We start from the raw sequence: 17,871 nt of genomic DNA, 5'->3' as shown, positions 1-17,871 counted from the left end.
GGTCCACCCTTAGTCAGATACAACCCATAATTTCTAATCAAAAAATGATCAGTGTGTATTTTACAATCATTTTCTTTAATTTAAGAAGTGATATATAAAATATATACACAAGTGTTAAACAATACTGAGATATTTATGAAGTTGAAAGCAAATAAAATCAAAATGTTGTTTTAAAAGAATTAACTGGAAACTTCTTGTAAGGAATCTAGCACAGTACTTCTCAAAAAAAAATGTGGACCTTTTAAAAAATGCTAATACATTTTTTTTCTTTAGCACTGGCATTGTCATCAAAACCACTATCCTGTTATGAAAATTCTGGGCCTTAAGCCTGGCTGCTGAAAAGGGCTCCTTTACCTGGTAAATTTTTAGGGGGGAATTAGCAGACAGCACAAGGGCTATGCTATGAAAATCATGTGCCCCAGGCCATGGACCCAGTCAACAGAAAAATAAATGAAACAAGTACAGCATCAAGTATAGATATTCTTGGAGGTTCTGCAACCTTTCTGCAGACCAGGAAATTCTCATTTGAAAAAGTAAATAAATAACAGAAGCAATGCAATGAGAAACATGGGAGTATGGCTTTGGCCAAAGCTGAAGCAAAAGTAAAAAATAGAATGAGCAATGTGGTTTGGATCAAGCATCCCTTGTAGAGAGATATGCTCAGGAGAGTGTGTGGTGCTGAGGTGTTTTTTTTTTTCCTTCTGATTTTCCTTTTCCTCCTGTAGCTGCTTGTATCATCCCAGAATCTGTTTAGGAAGGTTAAATCTCCAGAACAGATTTCTGTGTGTGAGTGCAAGTTGCAAGATGCCCCCACTGGATAAAATAACTTTAAAAGAAGCTCTTCCATTCATGGAACTCAAAGCCTGCATCCAACACATTATTTATTAGCAGACTCTCAAAAGAAATATATAATCTTATTATTACTAGAAAGCAAACAATAGACAAGAAACAAAAATATTTCATCATAAATGTGCATTGTTTTATAAGCAGAATCTACATTTATATTTATAAATATCCATACAACATTTCGTTTTTGCATATTTTCAGTTATTTCAACAGCCAACTGGCCATCCAAAACACTTTTATATAATTTTAATCCCACAAAATATTCTGAGACAATTTCCCTGTTTCTAAATCTCATGGAAATTTTGGCATTCAGATTACCTGACTATATGGTACCTCTTTTAGACAATATATCATTTATATTGCCTTAAAATTCTTGGCTTCATGGTGCCACGTATGTTAAAAGTTGGTTCCATGAAAACATTTATGGATGAATTATAATGCTTTCAGCCTCTGTGTTTACATTGGGAATACTTGGCTGACTTTTAAATAAACTTTACTACCAGGTGGGCTTGAAAGAGAACTTTTTTTTCCTTTTGTGTGTGTGTGTTCGTGTGTTTGTGGGGGGGTTTTTTACAATGAGAGTGTAGTGTCCTTACTATGCATGACTTTATTGGCTTTACACAAACACCTGATTCAGTTAAAACCTAACTTTTTTAATACAAGCAGAGTGGAATTCAGTGCCACGGTCAGCAAAAACATTACTGCTTGGCTGACAGAACAGTCTCTCCCCGCCCCCCAACCCTGCCACTGCCAAGCTGTCCTAAGGCTTCTCTCAATCCCCCAAAGCAGATTTGGGAAGGTGGGTTGAGAAGCCCAATTACACTAGCAGGAGTTCCTAGTATTTTCAAAGTCAACTGTGCCAATAATTTGTTTGTGTTCCTACACACACAAGTAAGCATGGATGCCTGTGTAGTCTGAACAGCTGCTTTTGTCTTCAGTGTAATTTTGGTCTTAAAACTGGTATTAACATTCAACACATTTGAAAGCACATCACATTTTTCAAATTTTGGCAAGCTATGAGGATGCGCAATAGGAAGTGGAAAGGGACTTTGAGACTTGGAAGCTCCGGTAGATGATTATAGCTTGCCATATGGCTACCTGAGCCCAAACCTCTTATGTTACATTATAGTGGTACCTCGGGTTAAGAACTTACTGGTAATTCGTTTTGGAGGTCCGTTCTTAACCTGAAACTGTTCTTAACCTGAGGTACCACTTTAGCTAATGGGGCCTCCCGTTGCCGCTGTGCCGCCGGAGCACGATTTCTGTTCTCATCCTGAAGCAAATTTATTAACCCGAGGTACTATTTCTGGGTTAGCGGAGTCTGTAACCTGAAGCGCCTGTAACCTGAGGTACCACTGTACTTTTATTTTGTTTGTATCCTCTTCTACATTTCTACATACAGTGTTAAGCTACTGAGTGTGATTGTGGCATTGCAATAATCTTCTCCTCAAAAGCTACAAAAACACATACACACACCCTGATTAGTCCCTGAAGATTTAGCTTGTATGGAATCTCATAGTCAGGGGTGGTCCTTTGACCACTGGTGTGGTGTAGTGCTGTGTTCCCCAACCTTGGGCCTCCAGCTGTTTTTGGACTACAATTCCCATCATCCTTGACCACTGGTCTTGCTGGCGAGGGATGATGGGAGTTGTAGTCCAAAAACAGCTGGAGGCCCAAGGTTGGGGAACACTGGTGTAATGGTTAAGAGTAGTAGTCTCGTAATCTGGGGAACCGGATTCGCGTCTCCGCTCCTCCACATGCAGCTGCTGGCTGACCTTGGGCCAGTCACACTTCTCTGAAGTCTCTCAGCCCCACTCACCTCACAGAGTGTTTGTTGTGGGGGGAGGAAGGGAAAGGAGAATGTTAGCCTCTTTGAGACTCCTTAGGGTAGTGGTAAAGCGGGATATCAAATCCAAACTCTTCTTCTTCTATGATGAGGCAGAGTGAGGCAGCTGCTGAGGGGCAGGGAAGGCAGATCTGTGAGTGCCATGTGGCCTACCTTGTACCCCCCAGGTTGGCCTTCTGCCCTCAAGTGCAGTGGAAGATACAGTTGTACCTACCGAACGCCGCAAAGCTGGAAGTGAGTGTTCCAGTTTGCGAACGTTCTTTGGAACCCGAATGTCCAACACGAGTTCCGCGGCTTCCGATTGGCTACAGGAGCTTCCTGCAGCCAATCAGAAGCCGCGCCTTGGTTTCTGGACATTTTGGAAGTCGAACGGATTTCCGAAACGGATTCCATTTGACTTCCGAGGTATGACTGTATTTCCCTTTCACCAGTATTGGAGTATAATTAAACTGCCAATCCAACAGGCTTCTGTGTGTGCCTTGGGGGAGGGTGGCATCTTGTCCTTCACCTCAGGCAACAAAGTGTCTTGAGTCAGCCCTGCTTATCATCATGACTCCTGCTTTTTCAACAGAACAGTCTTGTGCTTCAGAACAATGCTTGTCTTTGCATTCAGAACAATGCTGGCACTGCTCAGGATATCTTAATACCAAATACTTTTCAAAACCATCTATGGTATTACATAAGCTACAGCTTGTATTAACTCTTTCTCCCCCCTCTCTGATTTCTTTCAGCAATGAATGTGTCGGCTGCTGCTGATTTAATGCCTACATCATCATGGAATGTGTCAAGTGAACTAGACAAAGGTAAATGTAGGGGGGAAAGAGGAATTAAAAATCATCCTAGATTTTAAGAAGCCATTCTTAAAGTTCCTTTGTTTTGTGCTTGATCATATCAAAATCTGCTGTTAAAGTCACAAGAAGGAGGAATTGAGACCTGTTTTGTATGCCAAGCAATCATTTGATATTCAATTACACCCCAGTTTGTGATTTCTGAAGAATGTTGGGATTCACTCCCTCCCCTTTCTTACTTCAAGTAACACGTTCCACATGTTAAGAAAATATGTCAAGATGTGAATTATAGCAGTTTATGACCTACCTGACATTTCATCTGTGCCTCTTGGAATCTGGATTCAATATTACCTGCCTGGACTCTATGTTAACAAGCTTTGGTCTAAGTAACCTTGCATGCACATTTTCCTATGAAATTTGGAGGCAATCAGTTAGTTGCTAGACTAGGAGGAGGAATGAAAAATCTTTCAATATTTGTATACAGCATGCAGAGAATTAGGATGTTGAATACACACACACACACACAGTGGGCATGTGTTGGTCTGCAATTTCATTTGTGCTTGCATGAGAAACGAGTCTGAAGTTGTTCTTGCATACCTGTTTTCCATGTCTTCAAATAGCTGTTAGTTTCTGTGATCTGTGTATAATCTATACAGTAGAATCTCAGAAGCCGACCACCTGTAAACTCGAACGTTTTGGCTCCCGAATGATCGGAAACCGGAAGTGATTGTTCTGGTTTTCGAATTATTTTTGGAAGCCAAACATCTGGCGTGGCTTCCCCCCCAACAAAAATCCTGGCTACACCCATGTACAGGAGTTCATTCCAGTCCTACACAGAGATATTGCCCATTGCCCAAGCTGTCATTTTCCTCCACTGGGAAAAATGTATTGACACTTGTTTCTCTTGCTTCTCATCTAGCTTCACCCATGCAAAGCATCTTTTTTCTTTTTCTGTCTGGTGATCGTGTGCTTCCACTGCTTAGAAATATGATCATGGAAGGTGGAATTCTTGGCCTCTTAAAATACCCTTCTTTCTTTCACTTTCTGGTCAGGGGAAAGTTGCCTTACAGCCCCTCGAAAGGGGTGGGAAGAAAATAGGAAGTTGCCTTATACTGGGTTGGAAAGTTTGTCCCTCTCCAGTCCACCCTTACTGGAATGCTCAGACAGAGATCTTTCTCATCACTTGTTACCTAGCCCTTTCTTCAAAATATTTTTAAAAAACAAAGTTTAACCAGGTTTAAAACATGCAGAACATGAGTTTTTCAATCCCACCCCGATATGATTGAGGGTCTCCAATGGTCAGTTCTGGGGTGGGATTGCCAGTCTCTTATCTGGCCTTTAAAGTACTGCAAAGCATGGTTTTATTAAATATAATAGCAAGGTCAGTAGTTCACCCACAGTGAACTTCCAGTGTTTTTAAACGTGCATTGAGAAATCACAGGTCATGCAAACATACAGCCTAAAGAAATCAACTTCCACCTGTTTTCCACAAGAGCTGGCATGTGGTCTCAGAAGCATCCATATAAACCGGATTTTAAAGCTTGTTAAACGCCTCATGTAAATTGGTTCCCAGCCAGCACTCCCAATTAAGCAGATGTCCCTATTCAGTGACCTTCACAGTTCCTGCCACTCTTCAGAAGCACTCCCTCCCCCAACAACCCCACAAATGTATACACTTCAGTGTTTCATTGGGTATGTTTTTCATGTTCTTATTAAAATATTGTAAAACTGAATGAATATTTTTTAAAAACAACAACAAACTTGTTATTCTGTCTCCCCTGCCCTCAACCTGACTACTTCTCCAGTGACTGTCTACCAACTGAGACTCATTCAACTTTCAGTTTTGATTAAATAAGCTAAATTGGCAGCATTAAACAGTTGCCTGTTTATCCTTTTTATCAGGAAATGAAATTTAAAAGGGACACAACCACCCGTGAAGACCTGTTGAAAGCAGCAATTGATGCAGCAGGGAGGTGGTGGTTTCTCACCAACACTTTAAAGAGAAATAAATGCTGCATTTTTTAAATTAAAAAAAAAATCATTTTTAAAAGCATCTCCGGATCATCAAGTGCTTTTCTAGTTCTTCCTACCACCCTGATTTCTCTACCTACTTTTCAGCAGACATTTGTTACAGAGAAGAGATTATTATGTTGTTGCTGCTGCTGAATTTAACAGTTGTTAAAAGGGCATTGCACATTAGAAATCTGAGTCTACAGACTTTTGGGGAAAATAGAGTCTTGTTATGAAGAAACAATAGATTGTCTTAGGACTACTGAGAGGACAGACACAAGATCTTGTGATTGCAGAGCACCAGTTCATATATACAAGTCAATCGTGGATAGAGCAGGGGTGGTGGACCTCTGGCACACATGCCTAATTAGGCATGGTACAGATCCTAATTTGGCCCACAATGTTGTTTCTTCCAAACCACACCCATATGCTACACAACCGACATAATAAGGGACTGCCAGTGCACAACCAGAAGCCTTACAGTACACACACTGTTATGTATTGGCAAGGGAGACTTCCTGTTATTGCCAGTCAGCTGATTGGCAATGAAATTGAGCCAACTGGGATGAGCTTCACTATTGAATTCCCCTTGGGGAGCTCTGTAGCCAGCTGATCCTTGAAGGGGCTTTGCAGGAAAGAACTTGCACTGGCTGCCAATATGATTCCAGACCAAGTTTATGTTTCTTGTGTCTTGTGCTAATATACAAAGTCCTGGGGAGCTGGAGCTCATCAACCTAAGAAGGTAGCGCATCTAGGAGAAGGAAAACTCTGGTCTTAAAGCTCCGCTGCTTTACGGGATATCTTTGGGAGAAGGAAAGGCTAAGGTACCAACCCTACACAAATCTGGAGTGGAGTCCCTAAGATGGTTGGATTGCATCTTGCATCTTCTGGCAACTCCTGCAGCCAAGCTGGTGCCAAACGTATTGCTTTCCTTTCCTTTGGACCACATCAGTTGTTTGAGCAGCTCAGAACCTCCATACACACAGCCTGGGCTTGCCCCCTGGGAAGGTCACTTCAGTGCTGCTAATACAGCAGTCTGACTTCACCCCTAGAGGCACACTCCATTGTCTCTTGAGACAGATGGATACCAACTATAGGCAACTTGATATTAGCATGGCTTAGGGACTGGCTACCTAACTGCTTATGATCCTGTCCAATAACTGCAGTTGTTAGGAAGGGCATGTTAGTAATCCCTCATGGCCCCTGTTTTCTGCTCCGCCATCATCAGAAGTAGGGCTTTTAGGATGATAGTGCCTCTTCTCTTAGACAAGCAGCAACACGATATGTTTCAGACCCTTTCTGAAAACCTTGCTATTCAGGCAAGCATTCTTCAAAAGTCTTCCAAAGATGACTGCAGCTGATCGATTTCTCCTTAATATATAAAAATTCTATAGCAGCAGGGATTCTGTAAAATCATTGTCACTGCTCAAACTTTTCCCCCCTGCAGTTTTTGCTCCCTTTCATTTTTGGTTGAATGCGTGAATCCTATGCTCACTTACTTTGGTGTACTGCTGAGGATGGCTCTGTTAATGTTGGTTTTGAGAGGGTCAAAATCCTCAGTGTTCAGATTCTCTAATATTCTACTGAATCTAATGCTTTTGGTCACTCATTTCTGTGGTGGTTCATAGATTATCCATGATTCTCCTCACAAAATCTTTAAATGTGAAATTGCTTCATGTGGTGAAAAGAGGTAAAATTACAGCTTTCATATTCATGCACAATTTACCTTTTCATTTTCTCTTGCTATACAGGGATATTCAGTAAATCAAGTACCCCTTATGGGACGTGTGTGTGTGTGTGTGTGTGTGTGTGTGTGTGTGTGTGTATTTTCTATTTGTGGGGTCCCATGAGTAGCTGAGGCAGTAAATTACTATGACTTTGTTTGAGAATTTTTTTAGTTACAGCACATTAGCTCTTTTGTTTGCTTTTCCACTGATAGAGTGTGTGTTTTTGTTTGAGAATTTGTGTTTCTTGAATGTCTCATTTATGGGTAATATAGGACGTAAAATGTGAAGGTCGTACAACAAAAGCTACCAAAGAAATTGACCTAAGTACCATTCACCAGTCTGCTAAACTGTTTCAGAAAATGTGTAACTTATTTCAGACTTTGGTTAGGTTTTTCCCCTTATAAACCCCAGTGTGTATAATGAATGTCTGACGTTACACACAAGGTAGCTATATATAATAACCTTGCCCTGGCTCATCCAGCTATCTCGGTTTATTTGAAAGATTAATAGATCAGAGGGCCAAGGGACGTGTTTTATTGTACATTTCTGTTCCAGATTTCCTGACATTTGGGGTTTAAAAAATAGACCTTTAACAGGCAAAGGAAGGGCTAATAAGAAGCAGATTCTAATGTGATTGTATGTCAAAATGTCAAAAATAACTGCTTATCTTTGACTTCATAGCATTACTCTTCAGCCATTTTATTCATGTAGATGGGTAGGCACATACATTTATTTATATATACACACAATCTGCTTCATTGCATTATTCTCCATCCTCTATGTATGTGTGATATATCTACACATGCAAATATATATCTATATACGCATAGTGGAGACCTCTACCTATTTGTACACACTTTTAGCAAGTTAAGGTTTGGAATAAGACACAGTTTGGTTTCTAAAGCGACAACAAAATTCCTTGATGTTTTTCAGTAGTTTAGGTTACAAGATGATACAGATTTTTGTATGCTAGCCACAAATTACTTATTTGTTATAAACAATAATTTGTAGCACATAGCTTTTCTAGACTGTGATTTCCTTTTCTTTTTTTATACAGTTGTTGAACCTTCTATTTTAATCATACATTTGTAAATGCTACCAGTGTGTGTGTGTGTACCTCTAACAACATAATTGTTGTTATAATTTGTGCATTTGCTTTGGGCCATTTTGGAACTGATACATTTTATAAATTAGTAACAAGTGTGTAGACCTCCTGCTTGTTTTATAAACCAGATTTCAAGTAAAGAAAATGTAATTCCTCCACACCAGTTTTCACTTATCAAAATTGTCACCAAAGCTCTTTGGAAATTTTAAAATGCATTCAGAAACAAAGCAGTATGAAAAATCTAAAACACAGAATTGAAAACTGTCAAAAGGAGCATAGTCAGATAGAAAATTCACTTTGTATTGACAGCTAAAAGTTTGCTTGTTCTCCTTACCATCTTTGAAAATATTGAAGGCCATTCTAGAGTAAATCTCAGTTTAAAAGATGCAGCATAAATTAATAAATAATGTCATTAAAGTTTGGTCATGTTTCATTTTTGAAATCTCATTTAATATTTCAGAATGGTAGTCACTCTGAGAGTAACTGCTTTTGTTTGTTTTTGTGAGGAGTTATTATTCATTCAATCATATATGGCATCATATATTGTTAACTTTCTTTGTACGAAAATTAGGAATAAATATAAATATATTTGTTCTAACTTTTAAATAAATTCCAGTGTCTGTTCATCTCATGGCTATTACTCTGCTGCTATACAGTTGACTTTGTGCTAAGGGGATATTATTGAGTTGAATTAATACATTTAGGAATGTGCTGTCTGGAATGCACTATTAAAATACTTTTGCCCTTGTTTTACTGCCTTTTCCCTTCAGTGGGGGTCAGAGACTGGGGTTTCATGGAATTTTATTCTGCTTCCTTTCCTGTTTCAAATATTGACATTTATTTATTTAAAACATTTCTTTAAACTTGATTTTCATCATAAATCATCCAGGACAACAAAACTCAATGAAGAAATAGTGGTTGACAGGAAAAGGCAAAATTAACTTATCTATTTAAAGCTTTGAAGAAGGAAACTGTATTCACCTGGTTCAGAGAGCAGGCACCAGAAGAGCATTTCATTATTGGGATGCCATCACTGAGAAAATTCAGTTCTGAGTTGCCACCTATCTAACCTCTGAAGGTGTGGGCACTTAGAGCAGGGCTTCCGACGGAGATATTATACTTAAAGAATGGGCAACTTCATATGGAAGTTTCTCTGCTCCCAAAACATACAGTGAGGTTAGAGTATATGGTTTGAGTGCCAGACCAGGACAAGGGAGACAGATTCAACTGTCCACTTGGCCATGAAGCTCACTGGGTAACTGTGAGTCGGTCCCCATCTTTCTCTCTTTCTTGGTCTAATGTACATGAAAGGGTTGTGATAAAGTGAAGGGAGGGAACCATGTATACCACCTTAAGCTCCTAAATTGAAGGGTGACAGAAATATAATAAATGAACCCCAGAAGCTGATATGCTGGCTGCAAAGGGACACTGTCTTTTCCTTTTTCATCCTGTGGCTTGGGTGTTGGTAGTCTAAATAAATCAGAAAGGCTGATAGAGATGTATGACACTGCGAAGCTATCCAGCTTCTGTGGTGTGTGTGTGTGTGTGTGTGTGTGAGAGAGAGAGAGAGAGAGAGAGAGAGAGAGAGAGAGAGAGAAAGAGAGAAAGGAAGGGAGAAAAAAAGGAAGAAAGAAAATGGCTAAGCTTTCAGAAAATATCCACCCTAATGCCTATTGCCTGCTTCTGTATATTATTAACTCGGAAAGGAATATATGCCGTGGAACAATAAAGAGAAAACACAATCCATTCAGCACTATGTGTTTGGATAAAGCTTTCTATGAATGCTTCATTGAGAACTTTGGTGAAATAAAAGCAAGCTGGCTGAGCAAAATGAGTTGCTGGCCTTTGCTTCCTGCTTGAAATGCTGATGACCAAATATTTCCATTCATGTCTCTTTTAACTTTTTGATATGCTTCATGTGGGTTGCCAAATAATAAAAAAGCATAATTCTGTTGTCTGAAAAGTCAATTTGCATTTTCCTTGTTTTTATTAATCAATATGATGAAATGATTCATTTTAAAGATGCTCCTGCATCCTCTTTTGCTGCCATCTTCATTACCCCAAAGAAAAGGAAAAGAGGAACTAAGGTTCTTTACTTGCATTCAATTCTTATTTTTGCAGCTGAATGGCTTGGAACAGATTCTAGCATGACATCCTGGTAGTACTAACAGCAGCATTAGCAATGATAATGAGCTTTTTGCTTTTGCCTTAGCATGCCAAATGTTCATCAAAATAAGTTGCAACTTAAGTTTAAGTTAAAGTAATCCTACAAAAGATTCAAATTCCTTTGCAAGAATTTGCCAGTTTTACTTTAAAATGCACCTGGACGCCACCACTTAAAGTAGTAAATAGTCTGAAAGCTTTCCTGTTTTAACAATGCACATATTTCTTCTTACAATGCACATTTTGTGGTTTCAGAACTCCTTAAACTTAACTATGTATTAAAGCACTATTCCATAATGAAAAAATGAGGGGGAAAGTTGCAGAATAAAGACACCTAATATTTAGTTTTTGCACTCTTTGTCTCCAGTTTATACTCTTAGACTCATGAAGGTGACTTATGATGTGCAGTGTTTTCTTTGGCAAGGCCTCAAAACCAGAAACATATTTAAGGCCAAGCTTTCTAGATATTATCTCAAGTAATTTAGAAGTTCATTATAGGGCACCCACTAGGCCTGCTACAGTAAGGGTCTGTCAGCATTTTACAGTGGTTTATAACTTGAGCATAAAGAAAAAAAGTCTCTGTGGGTTGAAACTTGGCATTTAGGATTTAAGACTGGGAACAGATTGTTTTAACAAATTGAAAAGTAAAATTGACTTGTTATCAAATTATATGTGGTCTAAATTTTAGATTTCTGGTTTCATCTCAAAATTTCTGACATTAAAGTATTTTCTGAAAGCGTCGTCATACATGCTTGGTATCAAAAAAGGCGAATATATGTTTTTTAAAAATGAAGAAAATCCTAACTGATTTATGGTACAATCCTTAAATCCTCCTAAATTCAGACATATAATTGGTGTATTCTGCAGCAATTAGCTTGAGTGCCATAGTCAAAAAAATATTAAAGGGTTGATGATATAATTTGGGTCAGGATTTATATTATGCAACCTGTTTTCAATGACAGTGTTCATGTCAAGAACAGGTGAAGCAGTAATAAAACAATTGTGCTTCTTAGGATCCATCTTGATACTATGGTTCTCCCTCCCCCTCTGCACACAGTGACCTAGGTAGCAAAACTCAGGTTTACTCAATGCTGCCCCACCCTTTCCTCTACACACCAATTGGGAAATCCTGTTTTTACTTGAAAATGCATCTTCCTGACACTAATCAGGTGGGTAATCCATGGCCTTATGTGTTCAGCATCTGGTAGCACTCAGGGATCTCTCTTCCTTTCCATAAACCCTGCAGTGGCATTGGAGCTTGGAGACTCAGCCTAACAGAGCAGCGTAACATCCTTTAGAAATCTGTTCTAGCTGCTACACTTCATGGAGAGGAAAGATACCTTTGCCACTGCCCTCTGTGATGACTTCTCATGGCCTCCCACCCCACACCACAGGTGTGACATAGAGATCCAGAAGCTCCTCTTGCTCCTCTTGTGAATATTTTATTTCTACTGGGAATCATGTGCTTTGCCACACTTCTTGGTGCAGTCCTGAAAAGGGAAAACTCCACAATGGTGTTGGGAAGATGCTTCAGAAATGCCTCCTTGAGACTTAATGTCCAAGTAAACCTATATAAATTCGGATTACAGGAACTATAAGAGGCAGACAAAGGATGGGAGGGAAACTTAAGAATGTGTGTGAATGGATGTGTGCGCGAAAGAGTAAGATAATGAATGATGGGTGGATGGCTGGGGTATATACTTGGTGTGTGAATGGATGAGTTGCGGGTTGGGGGCTTGTGTGAAAGTAAAAATGAATGAATGAATGATGAAAGTATGAGAGAGAAGGGGGTGGCAAAAATAGGTATCCCTGCTGATTGTTTGCTTTGTCCTTACCCATTGCTGATATACAACAAGCAACCATTTTCTCCCACAACAACAAAGGGCTAGGTAAGCCATTGGTCTTATTCCATATGACAACTCCTTATATCTCTATCTGGTCATCTGAATGCAGTTACATCTCTGTAAAATTTATATCTGTGTTTTTGTGATGATGCAACCATATTATAACAGTGTATATTAAATTATCCATTATTTATCGACGTGTCAGAAACAAATCAGCACCCTGTTAATTGTTCCTCACCCGTGCTTCTTGGGAAATACTGTATGCTCTGTGTTAGTTTTCTGTACCCTTGTCAGCATGACGATCATAGAAAAATTAATATTTCCCTCTTTGACTCTATTGCACTGTAAAGCAGCTAAATTACTTTCTTTGAAGTGTAATCAAGTTCAGCATTGTAAAGAAATCTAATACTTAAAATTTGAATGTGGTTGCTCAGAAGCTGTGCACTATTAGTATGATTTTATTAAATGCAGATTTTTGTGGGAATTCAAGAATGTATGATCTGACTCAGGCTATACTTTAACAATGAGTTTTCTTTTAAGTGTTCAAAGCATGATGCCAGATTATATGGACCCCTAAGTGAGTGGTGAACCCACTTCCCCTTGCTCACTTGTAAAATTGTACTCAACTGTCTTCATTGCTATAATACCTTCTTCAGTAAAATGGTGATCATATATACTGCCAGCCCCTTGTGGGTTCTTTGCCCACAGTATTCATGATATTGCAATGTCTTTGATATGAAGCTAAACATCTAACCAAAGTTTACATAGGCAAAATTGTGTTAAGGTGTTAAAAGCTTGTAAAATTAGATCTCTTTAATCACCTCCTTAGCCTTCTAAATTACAGTTCCGCAGTAGCTCTGTAATTGAAAGAAGCACATATATTTACAAAATTGTACTTTGAGAGTTGACTTTTAGGTGGGTTGGATTTTAGTAAAGATGTCCAGGAACAACATTTGCTATTGGCTACCAAATCTGAACATCTGGATAGGAAAAGGTGGCCCTTTGAAGAGAGAAGCTGGTTAAATTTGGATTTAAAGAGTAAACGTGCCATACTTGAAGGAAATTAATAGAGATAGGTAGCAGTTGGTGTTGTGTTGCATGGAAGAAAACATTGGCACTACTGATAGCCAAAAAATGGAACATAGATCCAATAATGGACATTTGAATCCTAACGCAATGCCAAAAAAAGAAGCTAGAAAAAATGGAGGATGTAGGTCTTGTGGGAAATGAAACCAATACATGCATCAACATTAGAAGCGGATAGATTTCTAGTTCAAGAGGGGGAAGAAGTTTATTTTCTTTAAGAAACTCATTCTTGAAAGGAACCAACAGACCTGTTTTCTGACCAAATCCAGAGATAAGTGCCTATTTAGCTGAACATTGGGAATATTAAAGTGCTTGCTAAATGTTGTTAAAGTGCCAGCGTTACTTCATGCTACTCATTTATGTGTGAAGGCCTACAGCTACCATAAAATTATATTAATGTATATACAGATGAGTGGTCAAGCTTGTAAGGTAAAAAAAGTAAAGGACCCTTGGACGGTTAAGTCCAGTCACAGGTGACCATGGGGTGCGGCACTCACCCCGCTTTTCAGGATGAGGGAGCCAGCATTTGTCCACAGGCAGCTTTCTGGGTCACATGGCCAGCACGACCAACCGCTACTGGCAAACAGAGGACCATGACAAGTGCCAGAGCACATGGAAACACCATTTACCTTCCTGCCACAGTGGCACCCATTTATCTACTTGCACTTGTATGCTTTCAAACTTCTAGGTTGGGAGAAGCTGGGACAGAGCATGGGAGCTCACCCCGTCATGCGGATTTGAATGCTAACCTTCCAATCGGCAAGCCCAAGAGGCTCAGTGGCTTAGACCACAGCACTACCCGCATCCCTAGGTCAAGCTAGTATAACTTGCTAGAGAGTTGGGTTTATCTGGTCTAGAAAACTTAGTTGTGGCTTCCCATAGGCAGCTTACCTTTTCAACAACATTGCTTGGATAAATAAAGCTACCATAACAAAGATAAAACAGGGTGGGTATGTATAAAAAGCTACCAAAAAAAAGACAATTAATTTTTCAAATTAGGTAGTTGCCTTCACCTGAAACTCAACTGCTGGACTAAGAAGACAATTCACACAATATTTTATGTCCAAAATACAGATAGATATAAATGCATACTCAATATGTTGGTTGTTAAACTTACTGAAGAAAAGCTTAGCTTTGGTACCAAATGTAAGTTTCAAATTATTTCAAATTGTTTCCACTTTCAGAAATCTGATAATAATCATATAGCAATAAAATGAAATAAGTGTGCTGGGTGAACAGTGACAGAAGTAGCTAAATATTATATAAGGCAATGCAGAGCCGTTATCTATATTATCTAAATAACATAACCACAAGCACATTTGGAATGTGAAAGAGACAGAACAGATCTTCCAACAGTCAGCTTTATGAGTATACATCTAAATGTAAGACAGCATCTTCAGTAGATTATTTGTGACACTTTCCCTTATACTACTTTACATATTAGTATGTGTTGTATGTAGCAATAGATATACATCCATTAATCTTTCTTGATAGGAGAAAGAGATTCATTCATAGTTGATATGCTAGAATACATTATTTATGTTTGAATAGGAATTTCTTGGGTGGAAGAAACTGATTTGTTTAAAACTGTGGCCAAGTGAGCAGTTGTTTTGTCTAAATCCTCTTCCTTGTGTATTTGACAGATTATTTCTTGAAGCTTGATGAGCCCATGAACAATATCACCACTACCTTAGGCCAGACGGCAGAACTGCACTGTAGGGTTTCTGGGAATCCTCCTCCAACTGTGCGTTGGTTGAAAAATGATGCTCCCGTCGTACAGGAACCCAGAAGGATATCTTTCCGTGCGACCAACTATGGCTCTCGATTACGAATAAGAAACCTTGATACCACAGACACCGGCTACTTTCAGTGTGTGGCAACAAATGGCAAGAAAACCGTTTCTACCACTGGGGTACTGTTTGTGAAATTCGGTAAGAAGTCCCTCTTGCTGGAAAAGTTCCTCTTTCAAGGAAAGTTGGGTAAAATGGAGGCAAATATAAATGTTTCCCCATCATGCCCAACCAAGTTAACACAGGACATAGCTGAACAAAACTGCATATTCAGAATAACAAAGCAAGCAGATTTATCACTTTATTCAATTATTTACTTTTCAGATTACATCTGATTGATGTTAATACAAGCCATTGCAATCTGATTGATGTTAATACAAGTCGTTGCAATGGAGAATCTTGTGATATTGTTACATTATAAACAGCTTGTTAAACAAACAGTGTTGGAGGCAGGCGCAGCTAAGAGCCAAACTACATGTTATATTAAATGTGTAAGCATTTTTTATTACTTAAATATCAGCCACGCAGGCTAGAGTAGCGATTGAGATATTGGTGTGCAGGGATTTAATGTTTTCTCTTCTTGCTGTCCTGCTTGGGCGGGGAAAACATTTCCCACATGTGATGCTGTTAGTGCCAATGGAAGCTTTTCTCCCATGGCTAAATGCAAAATGCAGCAAAAGAATTAAATCGCAGGATACGTCCATCCTGATGCTGCTTTGAGGCCCCAATCTCTGCAGACTAGATTTAAATAGTAATTTCAAAATGTGCCCTTAAACTTTTTGCATGCATTTAACATCACATTTTGTTTTTCCCCTAACACTGCTGGCCAGTAGGCATGAGAACATGTAATCTGTTATTGTTGTTGTTATATATCTTGCCTTTCTTCCACCATGGAATCCAAGCTGGCCTTACATATGGTTCCCAGACAATCACCCATTCAGGCATTGAGCAGACCCAAATCTGTTTAGCTTCAGCAAGGTAGTGGCCTCATGTGCCTTCATATCATATGCTGGGGTTACAATACTGAGCAGAGTGAAAGCCGAACTGTACTAAACACACACACAAACACACACTGTCTGTCATTGTTTATAGAATACACTCATTAAAATATTAAGTGATGTAAGAGCAAAATGTATACCTATTGATAGCAGAGAAATACATAGCAATAGCTTTGAATCTTATATTAGAAATTTGGAACAATAAAATAAAATTAAAATTGACTTAAGCAAAAACAAAAAAATCCCTGCTGTAAACTTAGTAAAAACTAACTCCTCCTCTTCTTCTTTTTTTAAAAAAAAATTCTCATTTTTCTAGGTCCTCCGCCAACAGCAAGTCCAGGAACATCGTGAGTTGTTAAATACTTACTATGTTAATTAATTCTGTAAGGTTTTTTAAAAAGTAATTTTATAGTTTGTATGTATTCTGCTCTGAATTCAACATTAAGAATAGATTTGTGGTATCATTTTAAGTTCATTATATGTATATATTCACACATGCATGCACACACTAGGAGTTGTACAGTGGGTCATGCCCAAGCTAGAGACTGATTCTTCCGTCAGTAAAGTCAAATTGTTTGCTTGCTTCCATGGTCCTTAATCCACCCTAACTCCTGAATGTTTGGAAAGAGTGCAGATGACAGACCTGAGATGTTACCCACTTTTGACAGATGCTTGCAGAGACTGTGCTTTTTCTTAGTCTTTGCTGTGGGCAAAGGAAAATGTAGGTTACAGCTCAAAGCATTTTAGAATCCAATCCTACAAATACAGGATTATATTCAGTTGAAATCGCAACAGAACATTCTCTCCCTCTCCTCCCACTACATACCCCCTAAATCTGTTCTGAGGGTTCCCCCAGTCCTCCAGAGCAGATTTGGGAATGTTGCAGGGTGCATGAAGGAAAACTCTTTTGCGCTAGTATTGATTGTTGTGTCTGCACAACTACCGTATTTTTCGCACCATAGGGCGCACCGGACCATAGGGCGCACCCAGTTTTTTGGGGGGGAAATAAAGGGGAAAAATTATTTCCCCCCCAGGCGCGGGGCTGGGGCGGGGGAAGCTCGAGCTTCCCCCGACCCCAGCCCCCAAACAGGCAGCTCTCTGCAAGCCCTGGGAGCGCTCCCGCTGTTTGCGGAGAGGTCCGCGAAGCCTGGGCGCGCTGATCTCAGCGCGCGCAGGCTTCGGCATGCTGGCAACTCTCCGCAAGCAGCGGGAGCGCTCCCGCTGTTTGCGGAGAGGTCCGCGAAGCCTGGGCGCGCTGATCTCAGCGCGCGCAGGCTTCGGCATGCTGGCAACTCTCCGCAAGCAGCGGGACCGCTCCCGCTGTTTGCGGAGAGGTCCGCGAAGCCTGGGCGCGCTGATCTCAGCGCGCGCAGGCTTCGGCATGCTGGCAACTCTCCGCAAGCAGCGGGAGCGCTCCCGCTGTTTGCGGAGAGGTCCGCGAAGCCTGGGCGCGCTGATCTCAGCGCGCGCAGGCTTCGGCATGCTGGCAACTCTCCGCAAGCAGCGGGACCGCTCCCGCTGTTTGCGGAGAGGTCCGCGAAGCCTGGGCGCGCTGATCTCAGCGCGCGCAGGCTTCGGCATGCTGGCAACTCTCCGCAAGCAGCGGGACCGCTCCCGCTGTTTGCGGAGAGGTCCGCGAAGCCTGGGCGCGCTGATCTCAGCGCGCGC

The 17,871-nt window shown here is 40.1% G+C and overlaps 1 protein-coding gene across 3 annotated transcripts in view; it reads left to right on the top strand.

Annotated features, from left to right (window-relative positions):
- Nucleotides 1–17,871, top strand: part of ROR1 (receptor tyrosine kinase like orphan receptor 1) — a 154,596-nt gene that overhangs the window by 104,117 nt on the left and 32,608 nt on the right. For all 3 annotated transcript variants that reach the window (XM_083621106.1, XM_083621104.1, XM_083621105.1), the window contains exons 2-4: nucleotides 3,424–3,495; nucleotides 15,059–15,346; nucleotides 16,520–16,550. In XM_083621106.1, the coding sequence (XP_083477232.1) occupies nucleotides 3,426–3,495; nucleotides 15,059–15,346; nucleotides 16,520–16,550 (389 nt within the window). In that variant the 5' untranslated portion in view covers nucleotides 3,424–3,425. The remainder of the gene's footprint in view (nucleotides 1–3,423; nucleotides 3,496–15,058; nucleotides 15,347–16,519; nucleotides 16,551–17,871) is intronic.

The sequence above is a fragment of the Podarcis filfolensis genome (assembly GCF_964270895.1).
Source record: "Podarcis filfolensis genome assembly, chromosome: 6".
NCBI classification, from domain to species: Eukaryota; Metazoa; Chordata; class Lepidosauria; order Squamata; family Lacertidae; genus Podarcis; species Podarcis filfolensis.
Note: the sequence above shows the minus strand (reverse complement) of the source record. Positions and strands in the feature narration are given on the sequence as shown.